General features: G+C 38.2%; 1 protein-coding gene across 15 annotated transcripts in view; it reads right to left on the bottom strand.

Moving 5' to 3' along the window:
- SLMAP (sarcolemma associated protein) overlaps positions 1 to 13,505 on the bottom strand; it is a 145,679-nt gene that overhangs the window by 80,401 nt on the left and 51,773 nt on the right. For 8 of the 15 annotated variants that reach the window (XM_060109005.1, XM_060109013.1, XM_060109008.1 and 5 more), the window contains exon 2: positions 888 to 1,041. In XM_060109005.1, coding sequence (XP_059964988.1) covers positions 888 to 1,041 — 154 coding nt within the window. The remainder of the gene's footprint in view (positions 1 to 887; positions 1,042 to 13,505) is intronic. The other 7 variants (XM_060109006.1, XM_060109014.1, XM_060109009.1 and 4 more) reach the window with 1 other exon arrangement.

Here is a 13,505-nt window from a genome sequence, read left to right as displayed (position 1 = left end):
AAAAGCCTCAGAATTGTAAAATTAATCTAAATTTATTTAGCTAGAGAAATCCTAGTTTCAAAAACTTGAGACATGAAATTTTATATTCGTGGTAGCTGCCTACAGAATTCTGATTTTGTTTGGGGCAACAATGAAGACACAACCAAAAGGGATAAATCATAATTGATCTATGCCAGTCACGGATCTCCTGCTTACTTTTGCCAAGTAACTTCCTTCCCAGGCTCCTTTGTAGCTACAGTTAAAGGTATGTATGTGACCTACCCACGCAGCCAGTGAGACAAAAGAAAGAATCTGCTGGAAGGAGTCTAGGAAAGATTGTTCTTTCAAACATGAAAAGAGAGCCACACAAAAAGGCATTTTGCCCCCACCTTATCTTTTTTGCCTAGGACACTGGTGTGAGGAAAATAAAGCCTGGGGCTGCAGCCATCACCCTTAGACCATGAGGCAACAAGCAAAAGCGTAAAAAACCAACATGTAAGGGATACCAGAATGGGAGGACAGTAGACCCTGGATTCCTGATAACATCACTGAGCCAAGTGAACAAAGTCTGGACGTACCTACCTCCAGGCTTGTTGTTAATAAGTTAACAAGAAATATCCTTATGGTTTAAGCTCCTATTGGTTGAGTACAGCATCACCACAGCCAACTGTTTCCTAACTGACTCAGTAGTGCCCTATGTTTTCATACTGTGATAAAGATTATAAATTATTTAACATTTTAGAATTTAAAATTTTAGAAAAACAATAGGGAAAGTGAGAGACAACTTTTCACTGCATAAAATGTTGTACTTAAATTGCTTCTGCAAGCATGAAATGTTTTGTAACATTAAACAACAGAATAAAAAATTAAACAAACAAGGCAAATTAATAGGAAAAATCGATCCATACCCGTACCTTTCCGTGTGTTCTCCGTCACATCTACCCCAAACTGGATAATGTCACCGGAAAGGATTTCACATGGTGGACTTTCTTCAGAGCCTCGACTCAATCTCTGACTATTTATAAAGGTACCATTACTACTTTTAGTGTCTTGGAGATAAAACTGCAAAAATAAAATTTTAAAAAAGAGCCAAAGATTAGTAGTAATAATTCCAAACCTACTTTTAAAAAATAGTATCAATACTTCCAACTTTGCAAACTATTGCAGGTAGATTTTTTCCCCCCTATCAATTCAAACCGCTTACTTCAGCTAAGATTCTCCTTCATTACATGTGAAATTAGAACCCTGAAACTGGGTGATTTAAAATCCAGCTGGACAAAATGGTATATCACTTCAGGAAACAGTTTACAAGGTCCTCAAAATGTTAAACAAAAGGTTAGCATATGACCCTGCAATTCTACTCTGAGGTATATACTGAAGAGAACTGAAAACATATGTCTTCACCAAAACTTGTACACGAATGTTCATAGCAGCATTATTCCTTATAGCCAAAAAATGAAAACAACTCAAATGCCCATCAACTGATGAATGGGTTAACAAAACATAGTATATCCACATGAATTATATTATTTTGCAATAAAAAGGAATGAAGTACTGATTCAAGCTATAACATGGATGAACTTTTAAAACCTTATGCTAAGTAAAAGAAGTCAGTCACAAAAGACATATATTATGTAATTCCATTTATATGAAATATCCAGAATAAGCAAATCCATAGAGATAAAAAGCACATTAGTGGTTGCAAGGGGCTGAGGGGCTGGGGCAGAGGGTGGGATGGGGTGGGGTGAATAACTGATAATGGGTATAAGATTTCTTTTTGGGGTGATTAAAAGGTTCTAAAATTAGATAGTGGTGATGGTTGCATAACTCTGTGAATATACTAAAAACCAATGAATTGTTCATTTTAAAAGACTGAATTTTATGGTATATAAATTATATTTCAATAAAGCTGTTATTTTCTTCTTTTTAAGCCAGCTACTCAAAACTCTAATTTTATCTTTCCATCTCACTCTGACTTTGTAACTTTGCTCCTAGGATTTCTGGGTTAAGTCAAAGGAAGTGCTATTTATTCCACAGGCAAGGACAATTGGTATTAGGTAACACCTGTATTAATTGCTATCAGTTAACTAACATATGTGGTATCAGGCCCAAAACATCTTCAGTAAACTCTTTGTGATAAACATTTTGGAGACACTAGAAACTAAAATACTGGCATCAGCTATGAAGGTATCACTTCCTGGCGCCCCCAAACTTGCCTTTCATCACTTGGGTAATCCTCCCTCTTTAAGAAGGGAAGGGACAGCAGGAGGCACAGGAAGCCTACCTATTTATCACCTACTTAGTCCAAGAGAAATTAGGAACAACTGGGATCACACACAATAGACTTACTAGGAAGAGAACAACCAATAAAAAAAGATGTACCTTTCTTTTTGCATCTTTCTACACTCTCCAGCCCTGCTTATTCTAGCAACACATTTTCACTGAATGCCTTCCTAAGGAAGAAAGGAAAGAAGAAAACTAATATTTATTAAAATACATGTTGCACCACCAGGCCCTCATTTAACCTTAACATTAAAGCTATGTTATAGATATTATTTCCATTTATAAGTGAGAAAAGCGGGGCAAAGGCAAGTATCTTTCCAAACAGAGCTATGGAATACAGAAGCAGGGATTTATATCATGGAATTAAAAGGGACATTTTTCCCCCATTACTTCACACTGACCTTTATGTTTCATTTATCCTTCACTCCTCCCCAAAACCCTCTTCCAAAATGAAACACAACAGAAGAATAAGCAATTTGAAGAAGATACGAAAATGACATTTCTTTTCATTAATTCCTAGGTGACAATTTAAAGGCCACCAGGCTGTCTATAAATGACTTAGTCTCTGTTTATAATTCAAAAAGAGACCAACTGTTACTTTGGCTAGCAGTTTATGTAGTTAATTACAGACCATTAATAAAGAAAATTGTGTTGATATTTTACAAGTCCATTTGAAACTTAGAGGCCTTAATATTTCACACCAGGGAGATAAGCACAGGCAATATGCTCAAGTAGGAACAATTATCCTCAAGATTTTTTCTACACTGGAACCTATTGTTGCACTGTATAAATGAGTTTGTTTTTTGTTTTTTAATTTTAATATATTCTTGGGAAATGTGGCAATATCTGAATTCTGGTTTGGTCATTTTCAGTTATATGTGCCTTGGCAAGCCAAATAAGGGGATTATAGATTTACAGTGGTTTCCAAACTTCAAATTCTGATCCATTAGTGTGTTACTAAGTCAATATAGTGGGCTGTTACTAGTGGTTTAAAAAAAAAAATTAAGAGAACAAAAGTAAGAACATATGAAATGAGGTTCAGTACTGTTTAGAAAACTCTGTTTGAAAAACAAAAATGTGTGTGTGTTTTTCTATGTGTATACACATACACACACGTATATCAACACCTCATGTTTGTAGCTCTTAACTCTAAAACCATAAATTTTCAAATTAAAAAAATTTTTCATCAATATTAACCCATGTTCTTTTCATTCTAACATGTCTATATTATGTCCAAAGCACACCATGGTATCTTTGACCTTCATTTAGCTTGAACATACCATTTAACGTTAGTTGTTCATTGAGCCTCTGCTCTCAACCAGCTAATGGCTTCCAAACACCTTGGAATAAAGTCCAAAGTTCTTACCATTACAGCCAATAAAGCCCCACATGATATGACTCCTGGTTCCCTCTCCAAACTCATTAACTCACACTATTTTCCTCCCTTATCCCTCTCAGCCACACTAACCTCCACTCATGCCCCTGAGCCTCCACACTTGGGTATAGCCAGACTGCAATTGTTCACTTCCCTGCAGAAATATTTTCACTGATTTAACCTTCTGCCCTTGGTGTTTTGAAAAACTGTTATTAAAAATAATGTTTCTGCACCTTCTATGAAACAATCTGCCACTATTCAGTCTACATTGTACAGAAGCTATTCTATTTACTATCAGGTTAGATAGGTATAAATAAGTCAACTTGTTTGCAAGGCACTGGGAAGTGACTGTGCTTACAGTCCCTGGATGCATTTCCTGTAGCAGGTATGTCAGTTGGTCCTTTGTCACTTTCAAACCAGAAATATCTTTCTCCTCTATGCTGATACACCTTTTTCTATCAGGCTTTTTTTTTTTTTTTTTTTTGTCTGCATTGGGTCTTCATTGCTGCGCATGGGCTTTCTCTAGTTGCTGCGAGCGGGGGCTACTCTTCGTTGTGGTGCATGGGCTTCTCATTGTTGTGGCTTCTCTTGTTGTGGAGCATGGGCTCTAGGGGCGTGGCTTCACTAGTTATGGCACATGGGCTCAGTAGTTGTGGCTCTCGGGCTCTAGAGCGCAGGCTCAGTAGTTGTGGAGCACGGGTATAGTTGCTCCGCGGCATGTGGGATCTTCCCGGACCAGGGATCGAACCTGTGTCCCCCTGCACTGGCAGGCGGATTCTTAACCACTGTGCCACCAGGGAAGTCACAAAAGAGAAAAATTTTAACTACTCTAAAAATCAAATCTTGTTGAAGCTTTAACTATCTTTATTTCCTAGTAGCCTAAGGAATGCCCAAGCATCTCTGGTGTTTGTATTAGCCACTGGGCATTCACTTTGATGTTGAGCAGATATGTAAGGAGCCCAGAATTTATAAAACCCCCTGTAGCTCGTGGCCAAAGTTCAACTTTCACTGTTTTCAGGTTTTATCTTCAATTAACTCCCTGCTTTCCCCTGACTGAAGGTTAAGCTCCCCCAAATCAAGCACTGATGGTGATCCCTGAACTGAAAGGTTGTCCTTGCCCCATCAGTCACTTTTCTTTGTTTCTTTTTTTTTTTTGAGGGGGGGAAGTATTTCTTTTATTTAAAATTAAAAAAAAAATTCATGATGATGGATCTGTGTGGCAACAATGAAAATAGTTTCAATAGATTTTACTCAAAATACCATTTATGCAATTGTTCCCAATGTACATCAGAGTGACTCACTGAAACTTTGCTCTTTCCATCTCTTACCCTTTAAAATAAACATTTCCATTGGTAAAGGTTAAGTATATCTAAGAGAATCAGATGACTGCATGAGAAAATAAATCAATGGCATCAATGGGAAATTAACTAAATATGTCATCAAATTTTTTAGAGTTGACTTTCTGATTATGTGGAATATTTTCAAGGTAATTCTCATATCAGGTTAGATCTCATGTAAAATAACTTATATATTTACATTTAAATAAAATATAGAGAATTATAAACGTTTTTAAACATGTAAATATTTATATCATTTAATATTATTCAGAAAATGTTCACAGCAAATATAATGTAAATTTTTTTTACTTAAAATCTGTTTTTTTCTAAAATTGAGGCTTAAAATGCAATTTTGTCATTTGAAAAAGTTTTGTTACCATCTCCACTACCACCTGTGGAGAATGGATAGATTGTGAGAATTGAACAGATCACTTTGAATATATATTTCAATTCTACAAATTATAGGATGCATACTTTAAGCAATAATGAGGGATTAATCCTGTAAAAGTCAGTAAGGTCTCAAATCAGTTCATCTCTTAAAACATATATATATATATTTTTTATTTTCTAAGAGAAACAGTTTGTGGAAGTGAATAATATTCTGTTCTTAATTCTGCTATAGTATGAAACACCCTATATGTGGGAGTAGGAACTATGCTTATAAATGAAATTCAGCCCATTGTCATATTTCTATTGCATTCTACATATTTAAAATATGAGAAATTTTATATTAAAATATTCATCTTTTCTTTATCCTTGTTTCTTGCTTATTACGATTACCTTCAAAGACGCAGGCACAGAACTTTACAGGTTGTATAATTTGCTCTTTGGCCTTCAGAAAGTTTCTGCTCTTTCACTCCATAAACAAATACATTTTGCATCACTTTCAACTTCGGTACAATTTGTAAATGCTTTCATTTCCACTATAATGATAAACTGCTTCTTTCTAGCTTTTCTACGTTGACAGGTTTTTGCAATATCCAACCACCAATAGGGATTTCCCTGGTGGGCCAGTGGTAAAGAATCTGCCTCCCAACGCAGGGAACGCGGGTTCGATCCCTGGTCGGAGAACTAAGATCCCACGGGCTGTGGGGCAACTAAGCCCGTGTGTCGCAACTACTGAGCTTGCACCCTCAATGAGAGAGCCCGTGTGCTGCAAACTACAGAGCCCAGGCACTCTGGAGCCTGTGCACCACAACTAGAGAGAGAGGAAAAAAGAAACCCACACGTCAAAACTAGAGAGAAGCTCACGAGCCGCAACAAAAGATCCCGCATGCCTCAGTGAAGATCCCACACGCCTCAACTAAGACCCGATGCAGCCAATAAATAAATACACACACACACACACACACACACACACACACAGATATGATGATAGTAATTATAAAAAAAAATCCAACCACCAATAGATTAATAACATTTGAATTAAAGCTGCAGAACAAAGCACAAACACAGGAGACGTGCCACAGGCCAGAAGCCAGAAATTCTAAGTCCATATTGGGGGGGGGGGGTTTAAAAATGTGAATGCAGAGTAGATTCTGGATTCTAGATGGCAGATACTACATCATAGATCTTTTTTTTTCTTTTTCTTGGCCTGCACCACGTGGCATGCAGAATCTTAGTTCCCTGACCAGGGATCAAACCTCTGTCCCCTGCAGTGGAAGTGTGGAGTCTTAACCACTGGACCACCAGACAAGACTCCATACATCATAGATTTTTAATTTACTTGAATCACCACCTAAAATGAAAAAGAGTGACTAAGACAGCAAAACCAAAATCCCATGGGCAACATTTGCAACAAAAATTGGTGACAAATTATCCATATGAACCTCAAAATACAAGCGGGGAAAACCATCAACAGTCACAAGACCTTCATGAAATCAGCATCTGTGCAGGAGGATGTATTTGGAAACAATGCACGATTTGAGGGACTTGAGAACCTCAAAATAGTCACTAGATATTTACTGGACAATATGATAGCCAATCTGGGAAGAGAAGATGAAAATGGGGAAGGTTCAGCCCAATCCACAAACAAGTGAGTATGAGGTAGATTCTGAAAAAGGCTGGAGCAGTCTGAGTCTTATAAATTCTTTTTTTTTTTTTGCGGTACGCGGGCCTCTCACTGTTGTGGCCTCTCCCGTTGCGGAGCACAGGCTCCAGACGCGCAGGCTCAGCGGCCACGGCTCATGGGCCCAGCCGCTCCACGGCATGTGGGATCTTCCCGGACCGGGGCACGAACCCGTGTCCCCTGCATCAGCAGGCGGACTCTCAACCACTGCGCCAACAGGGAAGCCCCTGAGTCTTATAAATTCTTAAAACCAACCTACCAACCAAAGCTGCCTTCCACGATAGGGCTCCACACTGTGGGAAAGCTGTTGGGTGTGGAACCAAAATTGATCAGGGCAGGGACAATAGAGACAAGGAAAGAAAAGACCCAGATAAAAGTAGAAAAGGGGAAAGGAAGCCATCATATTTTTAAACATTTTACAAAAATAACAGAAGAGGGAGCTCTGTGACATTAGAAAATTTATCCTGAATCATGACCCCCTTCTGTAAGTTCAGGAAAACAAATTTCACATAAAAATGAGCAACAGAAAAATATCAGTGTCCCATGCCATACAGTTATTTTTTTTAAAAAAAGAATAAAGAGCAAAATAACATTCCCTACAAATAATGACAGACAAACCTTGGGAACAGATCAAAATTATACTATTTCAGAACAAGCTAAAAGACATTAAGAAAATAACTCAAGGCACGGAAAAGAAATATAAATCACAATTACAAAACTCAGGGAAAGGTGAAAGAACTCAAAAAGAAATAGGAAAAAAGGGAAATCATTTCAGGAATGAGTACAAAATTAAAAGGACACAAGTAACTAAATATAACAAAAAATGCCTTAAGAGAAATAAGAAATAAAAAGAAGGAAATTTTTTTGAATCAAAAAAAATGAAGAAAGTGAAATCAGCAAAATGGCAGAGTAGGCGGCTCCAAGCTCTCACCCCCACACAAAGGCTGAAAAAACAAGCAGAAACTGTCAGAACCAACTTCATCAGAACCTTGGAAAGCAAAGTTTTACAGCAACCATGTGAACGCTGAATCAAGAAAAAGACAACTTAAAAATGGTAGGAAATCTTGGAACTTCCCTGGTAGCGTAGTAGTTAAGAATCTGCCTGCCAGTGCAGGGGACACGGGTTCAATCCCTGGGCCAGGAAGATCCCACATGCCACGGAGCAACTAAGCCCATGCGCCCTAACTACTGAGCCTGTGCTCTAGAGCCCATGAGCCACAACTACTGAGCCCACGCACCACAACTACTGAAGACCATGAGCCTAGAGCCCGTGCTCTGCAACAAGAAGCCACTGCAATGAGAAGCCCGTGCACTGAACGAAGAGTAGCCCCTGCTCACCGCAACCAGAGAAAGCCTGCGCACAGCAACGAAGACCCAACACAGCCAAAAAAAAAAAACCAACCCAGAAAGCTAGGACTGAAAGGAACTTCCTTAACATGATAGAGGACATTTATGAAAAACCCACAGCTAACATAATACTCAATGGTGAAAGACTGAAAGCTTTCTTCCTAAGATCAGGAACATGGCAAGAAAGCCTACTTTTCACCATTGCTACACAATACTGTACTGAAGTTCTAGCCAGACACAAGAAAAAGAAATAAAAGGCATCCAAATTGGAAAGGAAGAAGTATACTATGTCTATTCACAGATGACAAGATTCTCTATATGGAAAATCCCATAGAACCCACAAAAAAGCTACTAGAGCTAACAAACAAATTCAGCAAAGTTGCAGTTTACGAGAAAAACACAGAAAAATCAGTCGTGTGTATACATCAGCAATGAACAATCCAAAATGGAAATTAAAAAAGCAATTCAGGGGCTTCCCTGGTGGCGCAGTGGTTGAGGGTCCGCCTGCCGATGCAGGCAACACGGGTTCGTGCCCCAGTCCAGGGAGATCCCACATGCGGCGGAGCGGCTGGGCCCGTGAGCCATGGCCACTGAGCCTGTGCGTCCGGAGCCTGTGCTCCACAACGGGAGAGGCCACAACAGTGAGAGGCCTGCGTACCGCAAAAAAAAAAAAAAAAAAAAAAAAAAAAGAAAGCAATTCAATTTATAATAGCATCTAAATAAAATACCTAGGAATAAATTTAACCAAAGAAGTAAAAAACTCATACAATGAAAACTACAAAATACTGCTGAAATAAATTAAAGACAAATACAGGCATAGCTCGTGTTTTTTTTTTTTTTTTTTTTTTTTTGCGGTACACGGCCTCTCACTGGTGTGGCCTCTCCCGCTGCGGAGCACAGGTTCCGGACGCACAGGCTCAGCGGCCATAGCTCACATGCCTAGCGCTCCGCCACATGTGGGATCTTCCCAGACCAGGGCATGAACCCGTGTCCCGTGCATCGGCAGGCTGACTCTCAACCACTGCGCCACCAGGGAAGCTCCCATAGCTCGTTTTATTGCACTTAACTTTACTGTGCTTCAGACATTTCATTTCTTACAAATTGAAGGCTGTGGCAACCCTAGGTCAAACAAATCTATTGGCGCCATTTTTCCAACAGCATTTCTTTTAATTAAGGTATGTACGTTGGTTTTTTTTTAGACATAATGCTATTGCACACTTAATAGACTACAGTATAGTGTAAACATAACTTTTATATGCACTGGGAAACCAAAAAACTCGTATGACTCGCTTATTGCGATATTTGCTTTATTGTGGTGGTCTGGAACTGAACCCACAGTATCTCTAAGGTATGCCTGTAAACAGAAGGACATCCTGTGTTCATGGATTGGAAGACTAAATATTAAGGTGTCAAATTTACCCAAACTGGTCTACAGAGTCAATGCAATCCCTACCAGAATCCTAATCACCTTTTTTGTAGAAATGGAAAAGTGAATTCGCAAATGTATATGGAATTGCAAGGGACCCTGAATAGGCAAAACAATCTTGAAAAAGAAGAACAGGGTCCATCCAATAGGAAAAGAAAAGTTTCCTCAACAAATGGTGATGGGACAACTGGATAACCACGTGCAAAAGTTGGACCCCTTCCTCCGCCTATATACAAAAATTAACTCAAAGTGGATCAGAGACCTAAATGTAAGAACTAAAACCGTAAAGTTCTCCTCAGCCACTATTTCTTCAAATAATTTTTTTCTGCCCCTTTCTTACTCTCTTCTGGGATTTCCAAAATGCATATGTTGGTACACTTGATGGTGTCTCATAGGTCCCTTAGGTACTGTTCATTTTTCTTCATCTTTTTTCTTTCTAGTCCTCAGATAGAGTAACTTCAATTGCCCTAACTTCAAGTTTGACTCCTTCCTCCTGCTCAAATCTGTCACTAAATCTTCCACTGAATTTTTATTTCAGCTATTGTATTAATACTTTTACAATTTCTATCTCTCTACTGATCTTCCACACTTATTCACACACTGTTCTCCTGTTTTTCTTTAATTTGTCCATGGTTTCCTTCAGCATTTTGAGCATATTAAAAACGGTTATTTAAAAAGTCTTTGTCTAGTAAGTCCAATGTCTGGGCTTCCTCAGGGATGCCTTTTGTCAATTCTTTTTTTTCCCTGTGAATGGGCCATAATTTTCTATTTCTTTATATGCTTTGTAATTTTTTTTGAGAATTGGACCTCTTGAATATTGTAATGTGGTAAATACAGAAATCAGGTTCTCTCCTCACCCTAGGGATTGCTGTTGTTACTTGATGAAGGCTGCAGTCATCAGTTTATTTACTGACTTTTCCAAACTATTTTTTGCAAAGACTATATTCTTTGTCGTGTATCATCACTTAAGTCTCTGTTTTGTCATCTCCATGGTCATCCAGTGACCTAACAGAGATTCCCCTAAATGTCAGGATCCAATAAGAAAAGGCAGGAAGGGTGTGTTTTGTCTCTTTAATCCCCTTGGCAGATGCCAGAGAAGCTGTTTAGTCTGTGGGGTTTGAAACAATGGCCAGCCTCTGTGCCAGGCCCTCAGCAATAAAAAGCAGTGACAAAAACATACAACCCCAATTTTTGAAAGACAAGCAAAGTCACACCAGGAATCATGGGTCACCATACCCACAGTTACCCACCACAGGGCTAGGGGATGGAAATGGTAGCCACTGTGCAAAACACTGAAATTCTCAGAAATTGATCACCCTCTTCTTCATTAAGCACTCCCCTGGATGCTGCAAGTGTTTGCTTAGACTCCAGAGTCCCAAAATAATTGCTTCAGACAGTTCATGCTAGCTTAACAGTCATCCTGGTGAAGAAAACCAATTTTTGGAGATTTCTCCTCCATTATTTTTTATGGTGTCACTCCACAAGTCCCGAATCTATAATAACAGCTACCATTTATTGACTGCCTGCTATGTGCAAGCACTTCTGATCTTCACAACAATCCTACCAAGTAGCTATTACCATGTCCATTTTCTAGATTAAGAAACTGAGGCTCAGGTATATTAAGTAGATTGCCATGGTCTCACAGATAGTACAGATTTGACACTGTTATTCCTTCAAAACCTCCACAACGCCTTCCTTCTCTCCTACTTAGACTAAACAGTCTCTGGTCTTTGAGTCCAAAGTTATGAAATCCCACTTTGTTTATGAAGTTTTCCCGAAGCAATCAGAATAGGAAGTGCCAATTTCAACTCTAACTCCACTATTAAGGCAAATCATTTTAATCTATAACGTTTACTTGGCAACTGTCTGGAGAGATTGCACATCCATAAAATCAAATGTGGAGCCACTCTACACTGAGAATAAATTAAGAGAGTATGCATTAAGTACCAAAATCCTGAGAGGCAGGATTAGGATTAATAAAGTTAGGCACAGTCAGTTGCTAACAAGACACTTAAGAGTAAGAGAGGTGACCTGAATGAAAGGCAAGGAGGAGGAGGAGATGGAGGAGGAACAGGTATTACAGTATATTTATATATAGTTAAGGCCCAGCCCTAGAGGGTAACCAAAAACAAAGGAAGAAGTGGGGAAATATAAAATAGAGTGAAACTATAAAGAGAGGGCCTGAGCACGCACTTAGGAATTGAGATTTCTTAAGACAGAAGCTACTACTAAAGGATTTGATGAAAATACTGTTTTAGGGAGATTATTACAACAGCTCTGATAACCTAGCAGCTGTGTGTAGGATGAACTGCAGTGGGAGTCACTAGAAATAGGGAGATCCATAACTTGTACGTTTTTGCCACCAACAATTTAGTTATTTCTTAGAGTACACAAACTTAGTTTATATGCATGTTCAATATGGATTTGTTTATATAACCTTCCTGGCTTCCTGACTAGCAAAGCACCACATATTTCAGAGGCTGGAATTTTTAAGCTGTGCCACTGAAGGGGGAAATAAAAATTTTATTCACATGCCATAGGGAAACACATAGAAAAGTGGTAAAATGTTCTCACCAAAATAAAATCTCACAGGTAAACTAGAATGAACTTGTCAATATATACCCAAAGGTCTTACAAATGTTATGAAATTGTCAGGACTTTTTCCATCTCCAAGTGACATCCCAGACACATTTGTTGTAAAGTAATTCTTTCTTGTGGAGCCAGTCCATAATAGAAAGAGAAAGCAAAAGTATTTCTATCTCTCTACATAGGAACAGAGATACGATTATGTAGAACAGAAGTAGAGAAGATGGGGAGGAGAAACTTTTTAAATTTAATGAAAACATTACAAAACATATAAAACACAGCTAGAATGATTACACCCTTCTAAAATATGCAAAATTGTGACAACCCTTCACTGAGAACTCAAGACAAAGTAGATTAGATTTCTGAATCTCAGCAAGATGCAAAATAAACATATTATCAGAACATTACAGTTCTGACAGGTGAGGCTACTGAAAGCCTGTACCAAATTCCAATTTGGAAGAGATTAACCTATTTCCTATAACCCAAAACTGATAGGTTGATAGGCAAATCCTGATTATTTTCTCCTCTCATGATGTGTTAATCACAGCAAGATGCATTCTTCTTTGTCTTTGAAGCTCCTACTGAGGTAATTAAAGAACAGATACTAATCTCAAACTCAGTCTTTTAGACCCCAAGAGGTCTTAACCTCAAACGTTAAAATTTTAACATCAGTACCTAAAATAAACATGTATTTATTAAAATACCACATATTTTAGCATATTAAGGATTGAGCAAAGGGATATTGTGATATTTTAAATACATAATACTCTGACAATAATTTATAGATCATTATTTTCCTCACAAAATGTTAGCTTAAACCATCCTGAGATCAACTGAAATAACAATAAAATAATTGCACCTCCATTCTTTATCTCTGATAGTTAAAAAACCTCACCCATAGAATAACAGTCTTGTTTGCCACAAAGGGAAATCATTGTGATCACATCTGTGGGAAATACAGAACAAGGTCACTGTATTTAAAGGATGTAGCCCTACATATTGTTTAATAATGCACACTATGGGCTAAATCTAAGGACAGTTGATGTTGATTTATACAGTCACTAGGAGGTAAGGGAGAAGGAGAAATTAATTTTTTTCCATTAG

Source organism: Mesoplodon densirostris, chromosome 10, assembly GCF_025265405.1.
Source record: "Mesoplodon densirostris isolate mMesDen1 chromosome 10, mMesDen1 primary haplotype, whole genome shotgun sequence".
NCBI classification, from domain to species: Eukaryota; Metazoa; Chordata; class Mammalia; order Artiodactyla; family Ziphiidae; genus Mesoplodon; species Mesoplodon densirostris.
Note: the sequence above shows the minus strand (reverse complement) of the source record. Positions and strands in the feature narration are given on the sequence as shown.